Consider the following 15,657-nt stretch of genomic DNA (forward strand, 5'->3'; position numbering starts at 1 on the left):
AGAGTTATTACGATAAAAGACCGTCTCACGAGAGTTTTTGCTATATTTGAATTTGTACTACAAAACGAGTATGGTCACCCTTCGTTCAAATTTTTTTTAAAAAATTGTGAAAATAAAAAATGTTCAAATATGAAATGTCTCAATGAGATTGAATTGAAAAGTAAACCACACTTTCGATTCAACTACTTCATTATTTTCTTTCAATTTTGGTATTTGATCATAATTAACAATAGATTTTGTTTTATGATTACTTATAATCAATTTTATTTAATTTGATATCGTAGTTTTTCTAATATTTCTCATTTACGAAAATTATTTCTTATTATGTAATTTATAAAAATATCATAATTAAATTAAACATTTAAAATATAAAATTATATCACACACAACGCGGTTGTGAGCCCAGTTGCAATATTAGTATTTGGGCTGAATCTCGGCCCACAATTTCACTAGGGTTTTACTCTATATTACACCTTACCGAATTTAAGGTGTTCGTTTCGTCCTCTGTTTGCAGGCTGCGGCATCGCGAAAAACAGTCGACAATGGTAAGATTTGGGTTCTGAGATGAGAATTGCGGCGGTTTCTGATTTTTAGATTATGCCGTTCTTTTGTTCAATAATTTGTTGTGTGATTTGATGTTTCTCTTCAGAACATCATCTGAATGTACTTAAATTTTGAAAGGAAAAATGATACCGAAAGCTCTCGTTGGTTCGTTAAATAGATTTCAACTGAGGTTGTATCGAAAAACTGTTTTTGTTAACTTTTGACGAAATGTGGTTACCACTTATCTTTTTTCTCCTTTTAATGTGTTGTTACTCGTATATCTCAGTGTTTTAGTGAAATCATTACCGAGCAACAATGGCTTTTATTTAATTTAATTTTGTTAGTTTTAACATTTCTGTGAGTTTATTGTGCAAGTGCGATGGTATGGTTTTTGGTAACATTTGGTGAGCTCTCAGGTTTATATGACGTATGGCATATGTTTTTGGGTCATCATTTGAATTTTCTTGTGTTGACAAATAACTTTTGTTTGATCTTTTACATGATTTTACTTGTTCTAGATGTAGTTTAATTAATATGAGATAGGGTGGAATTTACGTTGTCCATCTTTATGTTTACTCTATTTCGAAGTTTTAACATTCTATTATCTATTTACAGGTCTTTGTCAAGGCGCAGAAGACGAGAGCCTACTTCAAACGGTTCCAAGTTAAATTCAAGAGAAGGAGGCGTAAGTAATTGACAACCTTTTATGTACGGCTTCCATGTTAAGTCAATAGCTTGATGATCACGATATTTTTTTTTCTAATTTAGAGGGGAAGACTGACTATCGGGCAAGGATTCGACTGATCAACCAGGACAAGAATAAGTACAACACTCCGAAATATCGCGTTGTCGTGCGATTTGTATCCTGAGCATATTTCATTTACATGACGACTTAAATAGTTTGTTTTTAAAAAATTAATTTAAGCAGATAAATTTTACTTTGTCAGAGTCCCAGTTACCTTGAATGCACAAATGTCATCACGGATATACTCCACATCGTATATTTGGCTGACATCATAATTTTTAAATCCAATTCATATTTCTCTTATATTGTAAATTCTTTTTGAAGTGAATGAAGGGGTGTCGTAGGCAGTGTATCACGTGATATTTGAAATCCGAGAATGATAACTATCTCAACGAGTATGCTGTCTCTACTGACTGAGGATTTGGCATAAGTTAAATGTGTATTTGTGTTGATGTTATTCACACGGAATCGATGTTTTCTGGTGTGCATGTATCTCTTTGGATAGTTGGATCTTTAATTCATATTTAGACCAATAAAGATATAATTGCCCAAGTTGTCTCTGCAAGCATTGCTGGTGACCACATCCTTGGTTCTGCTTATTCCCATGAGCTGCCTCACTATGGCCTTGAAGTCGGCCTCACCAATTATGCTGCTGGTATTGTTTTTAGTAAATTATTTTTACGGATGTCTTAGACTTGCTGATAAATGTTGTCTTAACACAAGGTGTTTTGATGTAGCGTACTGCACTGGACTTCTGCTCGCTCGTAGAGTTCTGAAAAAGCTTGAAATGGACAAGGATTATGAAGGAAATGTTGAGGTAATTAATCTATTCTCTGCATATCTTATTTTTCTTTTGGTGGATGTGTTTATATCAGTGTCAGGCAACACATATCGTGTGAGGTGTTTTACTTGTCACAAGTGTTTTGGATGTATGCAAATGGCAAATAATCTTTTCAGGCCACTGGAGAGAATTATTCTGTTGAAGCAGCCGAAAGCAGAAGGCCTTTTCGTGCTCTCCTCGATGTCGGACTTTTAAGAACTACCACTGGAAATCGGGTTTTTGGTGCCCTCAAGGTATCATCGTCACTTGATTAGCCTTTTACATAGTGGACTTTACCCAATGCCTGTGGTAGCCATTTTCTGGGCATTGTGTGTGTGTGTGTGTATATGGTCACATGGAAATTTTTATTACTGAGTGATTTTATGGGATGATTGTGAGGTTCCTTAATGTTTCTGGTTTTATGGGCTTTCTTCATTGCCCACCTACCTCTTGTGATTGTTTGGTTTTGAGGCTTTTAAGGGGAGAACCTCAACCTGTCAAGCTCATTGCAAATGCTTTGTAAAAAGAATTTGAGCTGCTCATATATTCTGAGTTATTTATGAGCATTGTCCCTACATCAAAATAAATAAGCTAGAGTCCTGCATCAATTAATGACCAGAGCCCTATCCTTTGACCTTTAATTTTCCACGTGTGAACCGTTGGTTAATTATTACTGGAGTATGGTTATATGATTTTGGAATAAATCGTTTTATTTATTAGTCAGGATTTAGTGCATAACTCTGCTCCTTTATCTCTTCACAGGGAGCTCTGGATGGCGGACTCGACATCCCTCATAGTGATAAAAGGTTTGCTGGATTTAACAAGGACAAGCAGCTACTTGACCCTGAAGTCCATAGGAAATACATCTATGGAGGGCACGTTTCGTCCTACATGAATGTAAGTGTTAAATAGAGCTCTTTGCTCCGTGTTGTAACATTTGTATTGCGTTCTCTCGACTTTCTTTTGGTTGGTCATTCTGCTAGTAACAATTTCTTATTTCTGCTAGTGCTTTAAATTGATTTACAACGTTAACTGTGCAGAATTTGATGGAAGATGAGCCCGATAAGTACCAATCTCACTTTAGCAGGTTTATTAAAAAGGGTATTGAGTCAGAGAACATGGAGGAGATGTACAAGAAGGTTCATGCTGCCATTCGTGCTGATCCAGCAAAAACGAAATCCGTAAAACCACCATCGAAGTCGCAGCACAAGAGGTAACGAAGATCTTGTTATCTGATAAGACCATTTCTCGACAAGTATCTTATTCCCTAGAGGCTAGAACATTCTGTGATGAATGGTTTACCGTCATGAGTTCCATGATAAGTTGAAGTAATCGCGGTCGATAAATTATCTAATCAAGAAATCAGTCTTATTTTAACTCAAACTATTTTCTCACTTGCAATTTGTGTTTTGGAATCACTTCCGCAGATACAACCTTAAGAAGCTAACTTATGAGGAGAGGAGGGAGAAACTGATCCAGAGGTTGAATGCTCTGAATTCTGCAGAAGCTCACAAAGAAGACGAGGATGATGACGAGTGAACAGCAGCACACCCTGCATTTTACGTCCTCGGAAATTTTTGATTTTTTTTTTTGCACCATCGGATTAAGTCCTCGGAAATTTTTGCTTTTGTCAACACCTCAAATGCAAGGAGATTTAGCAGTTTCGTTATTGTTTTTGGTCACATGCTACTTGTGGACTGGATAATTTCGTGTTTCCTTCTGAATTTTAAATCAGCTATTTATGGTTTTAGTTTTGAGAGACGCTGTCCAACCGGCGGCAACAACGGGTATTTGGCTTATGCTTCTCAAAGATTGACGCGATATGGTAAAGAGAAATTTTTGATAATTTTATGGCACACGATTCCGCAAGGACCTGCATCATTCTATATTAGTTAAACTGTCAAATTTCTAATAAAACATACATCATAAGGTTCTGTTTGGGCTTTGAACTGATTTATAAAATGGTTTAATAAAAGCGTTTGTTGCAAATCTATATAAAATCTATGAATAAACATCTGTTGGATAACTATTTATTTTAAAAAACGATTCATAGTTAAAAAATAATTTAAAAATTGTTTGAATAATTATCTAATTTTTTTTTAAAGTTCTCGTTTAATTTGCGTTTTTATTCTAAAAATACCTCAATCGTTCTTTAAAAATTATTTTTGAAAATCTTTTTTCAAAATATTATTCAAAAAAGTTTTACACGTTTTCAAATTACTTGTTCAAACGAAATAAAATTTTAAATTAATTTACTAATATAACTAAAGTTTAAGATAATTTGGACTGTACATGTATGTTTTAAACGTACATGTTTGTAGATACGTTATCTATTTTATGATTCGGGAATTGGCTGTAATAGTCTGGCATGGAAGGAAAAAAAAAAGAACTAGAAGAACAAGGTATTTTCTGTGTTTTTTCCTTGTTATAACCAAAATGAGTCGGTTGTATGTATATATATGTATCTGTCCGAAAAAGAGTAAATATATATACCATCACAAAATTTGATTTATTTTAAAAATAGCTCTTGCACGTGTACTTTTTATTTGAGTTTTTTTAAAATTGGTCACAACTTCTCTGTTCTTGATTAATAGATATTATTTCAATCGTGAGATGAAAATAATGATGCATGATATATATGTATGATAATAGATGATATTATAATTTATAACTCTAATATTTTATAAAATTTGAGTCAAAAATTAAATTAAATAAATATGTATAATCAATGATTGTTCCATTTTTCACATCAAATAATTCTTTAATTATTTCGATCAGTTAAAGTAATTAGTCAAATGCAGAAGGTAAAGGATTCCTTAACCGAAGGCATATGTACGTGCAAAGAATGACATAAATTTATAGATTTGAAAAAAAAAAAGGAGATTTGGATACTGAATCATTTCACTTTCTCATACTCCCGTTCAACAAAAAAATCCATTAGAACTTCAATACAATCGACATTTTCCGAGACTTGCATTATCTAACCTTAACGCTAATTTTAATGTATTTTCTGATCATTTTAATGTATTTTCTGAGCACGGTTTTCTGGACCATATCAAGACAATCGTTTATTTTCGTCTGCCTACAGCAGTAAGCATAAAGAAAACTTTATATTCGATAGATGATTCTATGCTATACTGAGAGAAACATTTACGATATATTTCTATGAGAAACATTGAGAAAAACACTTCTGGTATATTTCTACAAGATTGATAATATCTTGCTTGAAAACAAAAAAATACCGATGAGCCTCAAGTCTCACAAAAAAATATGCACCGATAGTTTTTCTCGGTGTAGTACAGAAACTTTTTATTCGCAACTCTTTAGGACGTAAATTTTGATAATTTGAAACATAAATACCCATGTAGTTACCGTGTATCGTGACGAAGGTTAGTTTGGCTAAGTGCTTATTTGTGTGGCTTCTATTTTACATCGCTAGTGTTTGTCTTGAAATTCAAAATAATATTCCATCTAGGTGGCTAAATGATATTTGATGCATTTTAAGCTAGCTAGCTTGGTTAACATCAAATCCCAATCTATTGGATGGAACTTTTCCTTCAAATGATCAGGCAGGTCTAATTATCTGATATTTTTTAAAATAAATTTTCTAATTTCTTATACTCTATTGATGCTTAGCAGAAAGTACATAGAATATTCATTCTGTCAGTTTTCAGGTAGGGCAGGAAATAACCATTCAAGTTTCTGTTCAACCTTGTTATTAATGAAAAAAAATGAATCAGGTAGTAAGACAAACAACCTTGCAATTACTCTTTTCAAATGCATTTTTACATGACAATATTTGGTTGGCAAATTCACATGGAGACAAAACCATTTTCTTGATACAAGCTGAAGTTACCAGCCAACTAAGAAACACCTAATTCTTCATCTGCACCAGAAACCAGAAACGCATATCCCACTCTCCGACCATTTGTTTCAGAGGGACAAAAATGATATACAGCATATATGATTTGAACCATTTCAATTACTCGTCCTTCAAAGCAAAAGAAACACGGAAAGCTTCAATCATTGTCAGGGTCAAAATCCTTAACCTTCACATCTGCATCTTCTCCATACTGAATGCAGTTGTCGATTTGTGACAATATGTACTGAATACTGCACAAAACGAGGAGATATTAATGTTTCCCTTAGCCATTACTCGAAGCTTAGAAGTCTTCTTTTTTGCCTATCTCGGACTCTGGGTATACCACTAAAATGTAAATGGGAGAAGCTTCAATCATACAGACACCGCAACGATTTTCACATACATATGCATAAATTTAACCGAGGTTTATCCTCAAGTTTAAGGTTCCCCAGACAATGAAGACGAAATCGCGGAGATTGGCAAAAGGAAACTAAATATGTAGAGCTAGAGGTCTTGAGGAGCAGATCATGAATGAGCCAAAAAAGTGAGTTCCAAATGATAAAGATCGATAATATCGATGAATGTTTTAGATGAGCTAGAATTGATCACGCAAGCCTTTGTAAAAAAAAATCCTTGATTAGGGCTTCTTTTGCTTATGAAGCAAACAAGAGACTAAAAAGGACACGACAAAAGTAGAACAAATTCTCGAGATGTCTTGTAGAATAAATTCAACCTTCATTCATATCAACTTGTATAATTACAAGTTGAGGACTTGAGGTAACTACTAATATTGTAGTTTGAAAGAGGTGAGAGGGAATCCAGGTTTGGAAGTTTGGTATCTTTATCATGATTAAGTTAGTCATACCTGACACCTCATTTTAGATTTGAAAATTCCAATCAATAACGTAGGGAAAGTTGGCAACATAACATACATGATTTCTTTTCTCATGTCAAGTCACGATTAAGTTAGTCACAACTGACACCCTCCTTTTAAATTTGAAAATTCGAATCAATAATGTAGGAAAAGTTGGCAACATACCTGCTCTCTTTTCTCAGGTCAAGGGGGAAAAAGCTCACCATACTATACTGATCAACCTGATTCGAAGAAGTTAAAGGAATGATTAAGAATATAGTTAGATAATTCATAATTGGAGTCTTAAAAATACTTGATGGGGATAATATGCATTGATACTCATGCAAAACACAGAAATGTACAATTATATTTTATAGATATGCATGCAATCACACAAAAAACACACCAATAGAAATTGCAATGGCATAGTCAGAAACCACCATCTTCAACACCACAAAAAACATACCAATAGAAATTGCAATCGCATAGTCAGAAACCACCATCTTCAACACCACCACGTCTAACTAGAAAGGAACTAACTATTTCTCTCATTCAACTCCAGAACCAACACAAATATTCTTGAAAAGATTACTGAAGGAGTGATGAAAAACACACCCGCATAAAGCAAAAAAAATCAAGAAAATGCCAGATTCGTTCCCTATCACTACAGGCTGTCAGGCACATAAACATATTACTTACATCATAAGCTCTTCCGAAAACTTGACGATATTTCCTCAAAAAAGAAATTTAATGGTACCGATGTCGGGAACATACCCTTTCTTAATAAGGGACCAAATCCTTTTCAAATTTAAAAGTTTTTTAGAATCGAGATCAACACATAAATTGAGGCATGCTCAAACTTACCAAGTCAATTAAAGATTTGTTAAGCTTTCCAAACTGTGGAGCCATGCGCTGGTTTAGCTCTGCCAGCAGTGTCCGAGGTTCTGGGTTTAAATAACTAAAGGAAAACAAAATCATGCAAAAATCCAAGGACAAAATAATATGAACAAGTGTTCTTTATAATGTAAAAGGGCACTGACTTTTCAATGTCTCTCTTGTTCGTCACAAGGTCCATTTTGGAGAGAACATTAACATGAGGTAGCTCCAGTTGAACCATGGCAGAAAGTGAAGTCATGCAACCACTTATAAACTTGGTTACATCCGTTATAAACTAATGGTAAAACACAGAATTCAGTATGCATAAAGGCAGTGGAAAGGCATGACAGTAGATGGTTAAATTTCAGATGTAAATACCTGAGAATCGAGTAAGTATACAACACATATATTGAAATTTTTTCGTCTTAAATGCTCCACAAAGTTCTTCAGCACAGGAACATGGGAGAAGAGCTCTATCTGACCTGTTTTATTAGAACATTTTAAAAAAAGATCGGCATACAGAAAGTCGGGGCATATAGATGTTTACTGATGACAACAATTCCCCATTATCATTTTGACATTATTTTAGTGAATTAACCGTATTACAAATCAGAAATTTAATTCGAAATTTCTCATACTAACGAAGGGAAATAACTTAGAAAGATAATCAATGAAGTACAAACTTAGAACTCATAGAGTCTGCTGTCAATAGGATCACGATAGCACCCAGCAGCCACTACAAAATCTGAAGGGACATACCTAGGAACTAAGGGATTTGAACTCAATAGAATTTCAACAACCACATGACAAATTTTTTCATAAATGAGTAAATGACTATCAAGACATTGTATTAGTAAGTATTGCTGCCAAGATGGCCACATTGCTCATGCTAGCTAGAAAATGAACAGAAAAACGAAAATCAAGGCAATTTGAACAAATGGAGAGATGATTCCTTCAGAAGAAAAGATCCACATTCTTCAAATGGGTAAACAGTTCTTCAAAAGCTGTGAAACCCAACACAAAAGAAAGACGACTGGTCAAGAGTAATAACAGAATTCTTTCAGATATAACTCTATATACAAAAGAGTAAATCAAGGCAAACAATCCAGCTGGTAGTGCAACAAATACCAGAAAATCCAAACAAGCTATGTCGACTGTAATACTTGAATGTATTCCGTATATATGTTCCTTTTATACAATTTATTCTACTTTCTTTGGATGGTTACATGTGAGGAAACTACTTCAATGTTTTGCCAAGATGAATTCATCAATCAAAAAGAGAAGGAACAAATTTATCCCAGGGAATACTTTCATGTTTCACACAATTCATAAATAATTTAACTAAGAATTGACAAAATATTACATTTTTAGTAAGGAAATGCTTCAGGACAAATAATACCGAGGACACTGGAATATCATAATATGAGCAATGAAGCAGATAAAAGTACATACCTGGGCAGTCAAAAACTAAATAATCATCATCCAAGTAGTTATCTAACTCTTCTGTCAGCCAATCATCCAAATTTTCTTCAAGGTGTCTGGAAGTAAACATTAAGGCCCCTCATATTGCAATAAAATTATGTACGATCAAGATTCTAGAAGTAGAGATTTTAGCTTGATGGGTATAAAACAAAACAAACAATATAAAAAATTAAATGCCAAGGAGAAAAGTTGGGTGATGACAGGATACTCCATGCAGTAAATAAGGCCTCCATTTGGACCCAATCCGAGATCCTCCATCACATCCTCCAGAGAAATGAGGTCCCTAATATCTGCAATTAAAAACTCCCATATTAGAGTCCACAGAAAGGAAAGGCTAATCATGACTCAGCATGCTTACCCATGGCTACAGGATAGTCAAAGTTCTCAGCAGCAGGATCTAAGTTTACAATATGCACAGAGCGGCCAACAGTTTCACAATGTTGGTGCAAGCTAGAACAATAAGTAGACTGCATAAAGCAATTAATCAGTGTCTTAACGTGTATCAGAACTGTCAACTTCATTATCAACGACACTCTTACACATCATTCTTTCGAGAAAAATCAGATTGGAAATTGGAATCAATATAATGACGTTTTGAGCACATTTAATGGACAAGGTCACATGATTCAATCAATAACCTTTCCGCTGCCAGCAGGGCCAATAACTAGTTGTGCATAGCCCATGGAGACGTCTTCTTTGGTTCCCTGCTATATATTTCGGAAGACCTTTACAATGAAGGGGAAATTGAGTACTTGAATATATAAAAGACACCAACGACTGCGTAAGTAGCAACCCAAATAGCAGCCCCAAATAACAAGCTCAGTGCATCATTGAAGCCCATAAATCATGTCCGCCAAAAATTAACATACTATACCACCTGAGTGACCAATGAAACAAGAAAAGAAAAATAAGAAACGGATGAAAAGATAATAATAATTAATTCAGTTTCACTCTAAGTAGTTAAGGAACCAGCGCAGCCCAGAAGAACAAAAAACGGTGCCAACTTTCACAGGTGATGGTTTAATAGTCCACCCACTCCCGAAATTTTTTAGTTAACTTATACGAAATTATTTTTCTAATGTTACTCGGCCCCTACCTCGCTACTTCGAAACTGAATAAGCTCACGAAACATACCGTTGACAAGCAGAAATTATTATCATGATATAAAAAGCTTCAAAACTTTTTATACAGCACAACTATCATCTATAATCAACCAAGAACAACGCGAATTTTATCAGTCCATTTGCAAACAAAAATTTTTCAAGATAGCACATTCCGAAACCCAAACAGTATTCCATTTTTTCCCGATTCTTCAACACATATTTAACTCAAAATGTGCAGATATACGATTTTTACTGGAACTTGACACTTTAGAAAAAAGTAGAATCTTCGATTAAATTAAGAAAAGATGAACGAAAAGAGGGGGAAAGGGCAACCTAGGTTTCCATGTATTCCGTAGAACAGAACTGGACCTTTTCGCAAAAACACAACGAACAGCTCGAATTAAACACTAAACAAAATGGAATATATCTGCTTAAATTGGGCCACTTGTTGGGCCATAAGTATTGCTACTCAAACAAGCCCAACAATAAATTATCACAAACTTTAACGAAACAAAACTATTCGAACTTTTTAAAATTCATGCATCGGAGGACAATTAGATTGACCTGCACGGACCAAATAATTTAGGCTAAAAGCCCAATATGAGGTCTAAGGCCCAATTGCTCACCTTCACCCTCTCTGTTGAAATCTGAAAATTCTTTGCCTTCGGTCGTTTGCCTCGTATTAAGTTTTTAACTTCGACGCTGCTATATATATTATTTCCTTTTTTAAAAAAGAATTACTGCAATTCTCCCAAGTTTCGGTTAATTTTCCGAGAGGATTTCGACGGAGGCATTTCAGATTTCTGGTAAGTAAATTTCATCTATTTTTTGTTCCGTTTATTTAGCATACTGTTTTAATTTGATTGGGTCAGCCAGACTTGTTGATGAGGGAGGGTCTCCAGGAGCTTTGGTATTAGATTATACGTGTAATTTATAAATTGATTGAGAAACAAGGCAAAAACTTATAGCTTGACCAAAAAAAGGAAATATATCCATCTTCTTCAGTGAATTCATCTTGTTGGTGTTGATTTGGCTTCATTTCCATCCTTTATTCCGTTTTTTAGGCTTCTTTCAGTTTTTTTAATAAGATTCGCTCTTGGTATTCTGGTAATAAATAAGAAAATACTAAAGATCCGAGTCATAGAATTTTTCAATTCAGTAGTTTTTTTAGCTCGATTTGAGCTTCTAAGTTTCCAGACTTCAACTTTTACGAACAATCTTTGTGTTGAAGTTCTCCCTTTCGATTTGTAAAGTTTTTACTGTTTTTCGGCTGCTATTTCTTTGGCTTGTTAATTGTTTCTTGCTTTCAGTTTTTTCCTTTGATGTCTCGGGTAGTGTACTAGTGTATATTGACGTACTTTTCTCATGTTGATATTCTTAATGCTGCAGACCCAGAAATGCTTCAGTTGTTTCTATCTGAGCCCACATGGGCTGATGGCAATGGGAGTGATGAATCTTCTGCGTGGAGAAAATCTCTGCTTGATGAGTTAGAAATAGTAATCTGGTCTTTGATGTCATCCGATGGCCGATCTGAAGCTCGGCTTTGGCTTTGTAACACTCTCTCGGGCATAAGATCTATCAGCCACTGTTGCCAAAGGGAGCTGTTTGTGAGTCTATTGAGATCCATGCCAGTGAAGCAGTATTTGGCATCACAACTTCTTCAACTTATCTTTGAGAAGTGGCCACAAAAAGTCGGGCCTATAATAGCCAAGAGAAGTAAAAAATTGGAGAATTTTTTCAAAGGTGCTGACTAAGTCATTGAGGAAATGTGCTTTGCATAAATTTTTGTTAACGTAGTTTGGTTTAATTGAGGGGTTGAATCTACAAAATCATGGATGAGTGTTCATTTTCATCACATGAAATATCTGTAACGCCGGATGGTTTCAGAGATTTGTTAATCAAAGAATATTTCTGTTGTTTCCCCTGTTAACAGATTAAATAGTATCAAGAATTCTTAATACCTTAGTTTCATACAGCATGGGAAGAAACATTTCCCCCATGATGTAGTAAAAACCAAATTACTTGTTGATCATGATTCTCCAAGCATCACACTTCATGCTTTAATATTCAACGAGGACAGATTTTTTTAATGCAGATATTACAATGTTGATAATTTCTGTGCAAATAATACTTGGAGAGAAATAGTAATTTACTGCTTGAAAACTTGCTTATTTGCCTCGTAATTAGTTGGTTTCTCAAAATTTTCAAATAGAGTGAACTTGGCAGTGCATTTTTTTATTGCTTTCAGTGGACTACATGTGTTACATGTTTCTGTCGAATATTCTATTTGAGCTGACAATTTTTTAATCTATCCAGGTAATCCAAGGAGGATCTTGCAGTGGTTCTCTAATTTTTCTGAATCTGGTTATTCGGAGCATGGAAAGGGTGCAAAGGCATTGTCCAGATTTGCTTTTGTAAACCGAGATATTTGTTGGGAGGAACTTGAGTGGAAAGGTAAACATGGGCAGTCACCTGCCATGGTTGCGACAAAGCCTCATTACTTCCTTGATCTGGATGTCCAGCGGACTGTTGAAAATTTTCTTGAGTATGTGCCTGAATTTTGGTCATCTCAGGAGTTCTCCGAGTCGTTAAAGGATGGTGAAATCTTGTTGATTGATACTAGATTTTTTATTGATATGTTTATTGACTTGATGTATAACAAGGAACTTGGAGAAGTATGGAAAGTTGTGGAGGATTTCCTAATGGAGGAATCTTTCTCTTTCTTGTGTAGTCACCTTCTAATCATTCTCGAAGAGCAGGATCTACATCTTTTCCTAGATTTGATACCTAAATATATGGAACCAAGGTCAGAATTCTTAGGGTTTCGTAATGCATCAGAGTGGTTCGAGATTATACTGTCCAAGTACTCTGCTTCTATTTCTATCGATCAGCTACTGTTACTCAATGCTGTGACGACTCAAGGTCGGCGGCTCCTGCGACTTGTTCAGGAAGAAGGCAGCAAGGGTGACATGGTTAAAATAAAGAATTTGGTCTCTCAGCTTTGCAATCCCCCTAGCCATGGTCATGATTTTGTCCTGCTAATGGAAGAAGGCTTTAAAAAGAAACCATTGGAACTCATTAAATGGTTAGGTGTGCAGTCTTGGGCTTTACATTTTAGGCTGTTGGAGGAATTTCATTCTCCTGAGACCTGGGAATCTCTTTTTATCAGTAATGGGATAGGGTTTCGTAAGTCTGACAAGTATGCCATATTACATGATGAGTTTGTGGAAGATTATGGATCAGATAGGAACGAGAGGTCTTCAATAGGCCTCAAGTCCAAAAAGGGCAGGAAAAAAAGAAGAAAAAGGAGACGGGATCATGATCCTGCTGAAATCTATGAAAATGAGAAACTTGATGTTAATTTATCAAGTAACATGCTGGCTATGCCATCCAAGGCCGGTGATTGGTTGCTCTCTATTGATGACTATTCCACAACATGGAATAGTGTAAGTTCTGAACTGATCTTTCACAAAATTCTTCTCAATGTTTCTCTCTTTGTATACTATGGTTTACATTGCTATGACATTCTACTGCTCATAAATGTTGCCAAATGTTATGATGACAAGAGTTCTTGGCAATCACCAAGATTGGAGTAACTCCTTTTTATGAAGTTGAAACTTACCAGTTTCTTTTGTGAGGGGTGTTTTCTTCCGTTGTTCAGAAACATGGAGGGAAACTTGGATGTTAGATATCACAAAACAAAAATTTCTTCCAGACATTTGTTTCTCCAGTTCAATCAAATGTAAAATGTCCCAACTTGTTTGCTCATCTTTTTCAGCAGGTTGCTCCAAAAATTGTCGGCACTTAGTATATGGCCGTTTCACCTTCTGCCTGCTTTATAATAATGCTGGTGCATTAGATCATATTCAACCTTCAAAGTTCAAGCGCCATTTTGTCCTTAATTTTCTTTGTGAATTTATGACCAAGTGTTGAAGCAATTACATTCTGAGATGATTTTCAAATGAACTGATGTTAGGGTGTGTTGTTTCCTTATCAATTTGTTGTTTTTCACTGACCGTACTCATTTTGTGACTGTCCACTAGCTTACTTAGTATCAGATTCTTGCTCATAACGTCCAAATTCATTGTTATATCCTTAGTTTACTCAGCATAACAATGTTATCTAGGTGGATCTACCTGAACACCTTTCACAGCATTGCTTTTCAACTTGGCTAAAGTGGGTTTTCATCAAGATGAGGTAGTTGCTTGATCCGTTTGGCCTGGGACTTCTGTCAAAAGTTTGAGTTGGGAAGTCCTTGCTCTTTCCTCATCTGACAAAGCTAAGGATGAAATTTTTTTAAGGTTTGTATTAAAACTTGATCCTTTCGTCATTGTTTCTGTTGTATCCATTCGACTGGTATTGATTATAGATGTGTTTCGTGTAGCAAGAGGTGAACAATGTTCCTAGCAGGTTCTAAAAAAATCTTGAGTATGAAGATGAGAATATACTTCCCCGGCCAGGTATCTTGCAGGAGAAAATGCCGATAGACCTATTTTTAGCCCTTGTACATGTTGCTAAAGCGATTGCTTATACCTTGTATCAGTCCGGGTGAACTTAAAATTCGAAGCCCACCTGAAGTGCTGATCATAGGACTTGCCAGCATCTGCTTCAGGCACATTTGAGTTAAATCCTACCGCGGGTGGGAGTTGAATTTCACATCGTATTTTTTTGTACTTTGTGTGTTGACTGTAATTTACTTGTTTTGTTGTTACAGTTAACAAATTTAATTCCGACGATATTTCTCCATTTTGGTCATTCGCTTTGGATTGTTCAGATATAACTAGTATAAAGATACACGCATCATGCGTGTTTATAGAATATTTTTTATAATTTATTTTGTTTATATTTAAATGAGGATCAAAATGTAATTATAACAAATAATGAGGGATGAGGGATTGAACTGTAATTTTGATATATAAATAAAAAAATAAGAAAAAAAGGAAAAAAAAATACAAGCAGGAGTTGAACCTACAACTTAATATTTAGAAAAGAGAGTTCTAACCACTGAGTTACATGTTATTTTTAAAAATTTATTAATATATATTATTATTAAAACAAACCATCATACCAAAAATTAGTTACTCTGTATGTCTCAAATTTAACAATATAATCTAGTATAGTATAGATACACTAATGTGACGATTTTTTATTTGATCGTAATATTTGAATTATTGCTTGATGTAACTAAGTGTTTAATCACATCAGATAAAAGTAATTACACGGTGGCTTACTACATTCGTTCTATTTCACTTTCGAACAAAATCAAGATCAATTGGCAAAATATCACAGGATAGAGTTTTAAATGATAATAATGACGAAAGAAAGATTTACTATCATTTTCTTCTTGTCTACATGGAAATTTAACCCAGACAC

At 34.8% G+C, this 15,657-nt stretch overlaps 3 protein-coding genes across 9 annotated transcripts; 2 read left to right on the forward strand and 1 right to left on the reverse strand.

Moving 5' to 3' along the window:
* Window positions 1-419: 419 nt before the first annotated feature.
* On the forward strand, window positions 420-3,865 carry LOC140973041 (large ribosomal subunit protein uL18-like). The gene is made up of 9 exons (XM_073435576.1): window positions 420-545; window positions 1,159-1,228; window positions 1,312-1,403; window positions 1,817-1,943; window positions 2,026-2,105; window positions 2,246-2,362; window positions 2,871-3,005; window positions 3,149-3,321; window positions 3,536-3,865. The coding sequence occupies exons 1-9, from the start codon at window positions 543-545 to the stop codon at window positions 3,645-3,647; spliced, it is 909 nt and encodes a 302-aa protein (XP_073291677.1). The 5' UTR covers window positions 420-542; the 3' UTR covers window positions 3,648-3,865.
* A 1,987-nt stretch (window positions 3,866-5,852) lies between these two features.
* On the reverse strand, window positions 5,853-10,674 carry LOC140973042 (GPN-loop GTPase 3-like). Of its 3 annotated transcripts, none has more exons than XR_012174566.1 (10): window positions 9,820-10,609; window positions 9,540-9,648; window positions 9,390-9,471; window positions 9,152-9,237; window positions 8,078-8,181; window positions 7,864-7,994; window positions 7,688-7,781; window positions 7,010-7,065; window positions 6,015-6,221; window positions 5,853-5,982 (listed from the first exon to the last, which is right to left on the reverse strand). XR_012174566.1 is itself a non-coding variant. In XM_073435579.1 (10 exons), exons 2-10 carry the CDS (start codon window positions 9,862-9,864, stop codon window positions 6,128-6,130), a joined length of 801 nt encoding a protein of 266 aa, XP_073291680.1. In that variant the 5' UTR covers window positions 9,865-9,885; window positions 10,617-10,674; the 3' UTR covers window positions 5,853-6,127. The 3 variants fall into 3 exon arrangements, 2 of the variants coding, with proteins under 2 accessions (XP_073291680.1, XP_073291678.1); XM_073435579.1 differs by adding an exon at window positions 10,617-10,674 and having other exon boundaries at window positions 5,853-6,221; window positions 9,820-9,885; XM_073435577.1 differs by adding an exon at window positions 10,618-10,655 and having other exon boundaries at window positions 5,853-6,221; window positions 9,820-10,058.
* A 255-nt stretch (window positions 10,675-10,929) lies between these two features.
* Window positions 10,930-15,039, forward strand: LOC140973043 (uncharacterized). 5 transcript variants are annotated; one of them, XM_073435583.1, is made up of 6 exons: window positions 10,932-11,090; window positions 11,674-12,027; window positions 12,601-13,730; window positions 14,411-14,585; window positions 14,669-14,744; window positions 14,828-15,039. In XM_073435583.1, exons 2-4 carry the CDS (start codon window positions 11,682-11,684, stop codon window positions 14,483-14,485), a joined length of 1,551 nt encoding a protein of 516 aa, XP_073291684.1. In that variant the 5' UTR covers window positions 10,932-11,090; window positions 11,674-11,681; the 3' UTR covers window positions 14,486-14,585; window positions 14,669-14,744; window positions 14,828-15,039. The 5 variants fall into 5 exon arrangements, with proteins under 5 accessions (XP_073291681.1, XP_073291684.1, XP_073291685.1 ...); XM_073435584.1 differs by having other exon boundaries at window positions 14,695-14,744; XM_073435582.1 differs by having other exon boundaries at window positions 14,695-15,039.
* The last annotated feature ends 618 nt before the right edge of the window (window positions 15,040-15,657 follow it).

Source organism: Primulina huaijiensis, chromosome 3, assembly GCF_012295235.1.
Source record: "Primulina huaijiensis isolate GDHJ02 chromosome 3, ASM1229523v2, whole genome shotgun sequence".
In the NCBI taxonomy this organism is placed as follows: domain Eukaryota; kingdom Viridiplantae; phylum Streptophyta; class Magnoliopsida; order Lamiales; family Gesneriaceae; genus Primulina; species Primulina huaijiensis.

Excerpts from the sequence above, each read along its gene's own strand:
- LOC140973041 (XM_073435576.1), top strand. Across the intron at positions 2,363-2,870 it reads GGGTTTTTGGTGCCCTCAAG|GGAGCTCTGGATGGCGGACT; the intron begins GTATCATCGTCA and ends ATCTCTTCACAG. Across the intron at positions 3,322-3,535 it reads TCGAAGTCGCAGCACAAGAG|ATACAACCTTAAGAAGCTAA; the intron begins GTAACGAAGATC and ends TCACTTCCGCAG.
- LOC140973042 (XM_073435579.1), bottom strand. The coding sequence starts at position 9,864 with ATGGGCTATGCACAACTAGTTATTGGCCCTGCTGGCAGCGGAAAG. Across the intron at positions 9,238-9,389 it reads GGCCTTATTTACTGCATGGA|ACACCTTGAAGAAAATTTGG; the intron begins GTATCCTGTCAT and ends GTTTACTTCCAG. Across the intron at positions 6,222-7,009 it reads GACCTGAGAAAAGAGAGCAG|TATTCAGTACATATTGTCAC; the intron begins GTATGTTGCCAA and ends CGTTTTGTGCAG.
- LOC140973043 (XM_073435580.1), top strand. The coding sequence starts at position 11,682 with ATGCTTCAGTTGTTTCTATCTGAGCCCACATGGGCTGATGGCAATGGG. Across the intron at positions 12,028-12,600 it reads ATTGGAGAATTTTTTCAAAG|GTAATCCAAGGAGGATCTTG; the intron begins GTGCTGACTAAG and ends TAATCTATCCAG.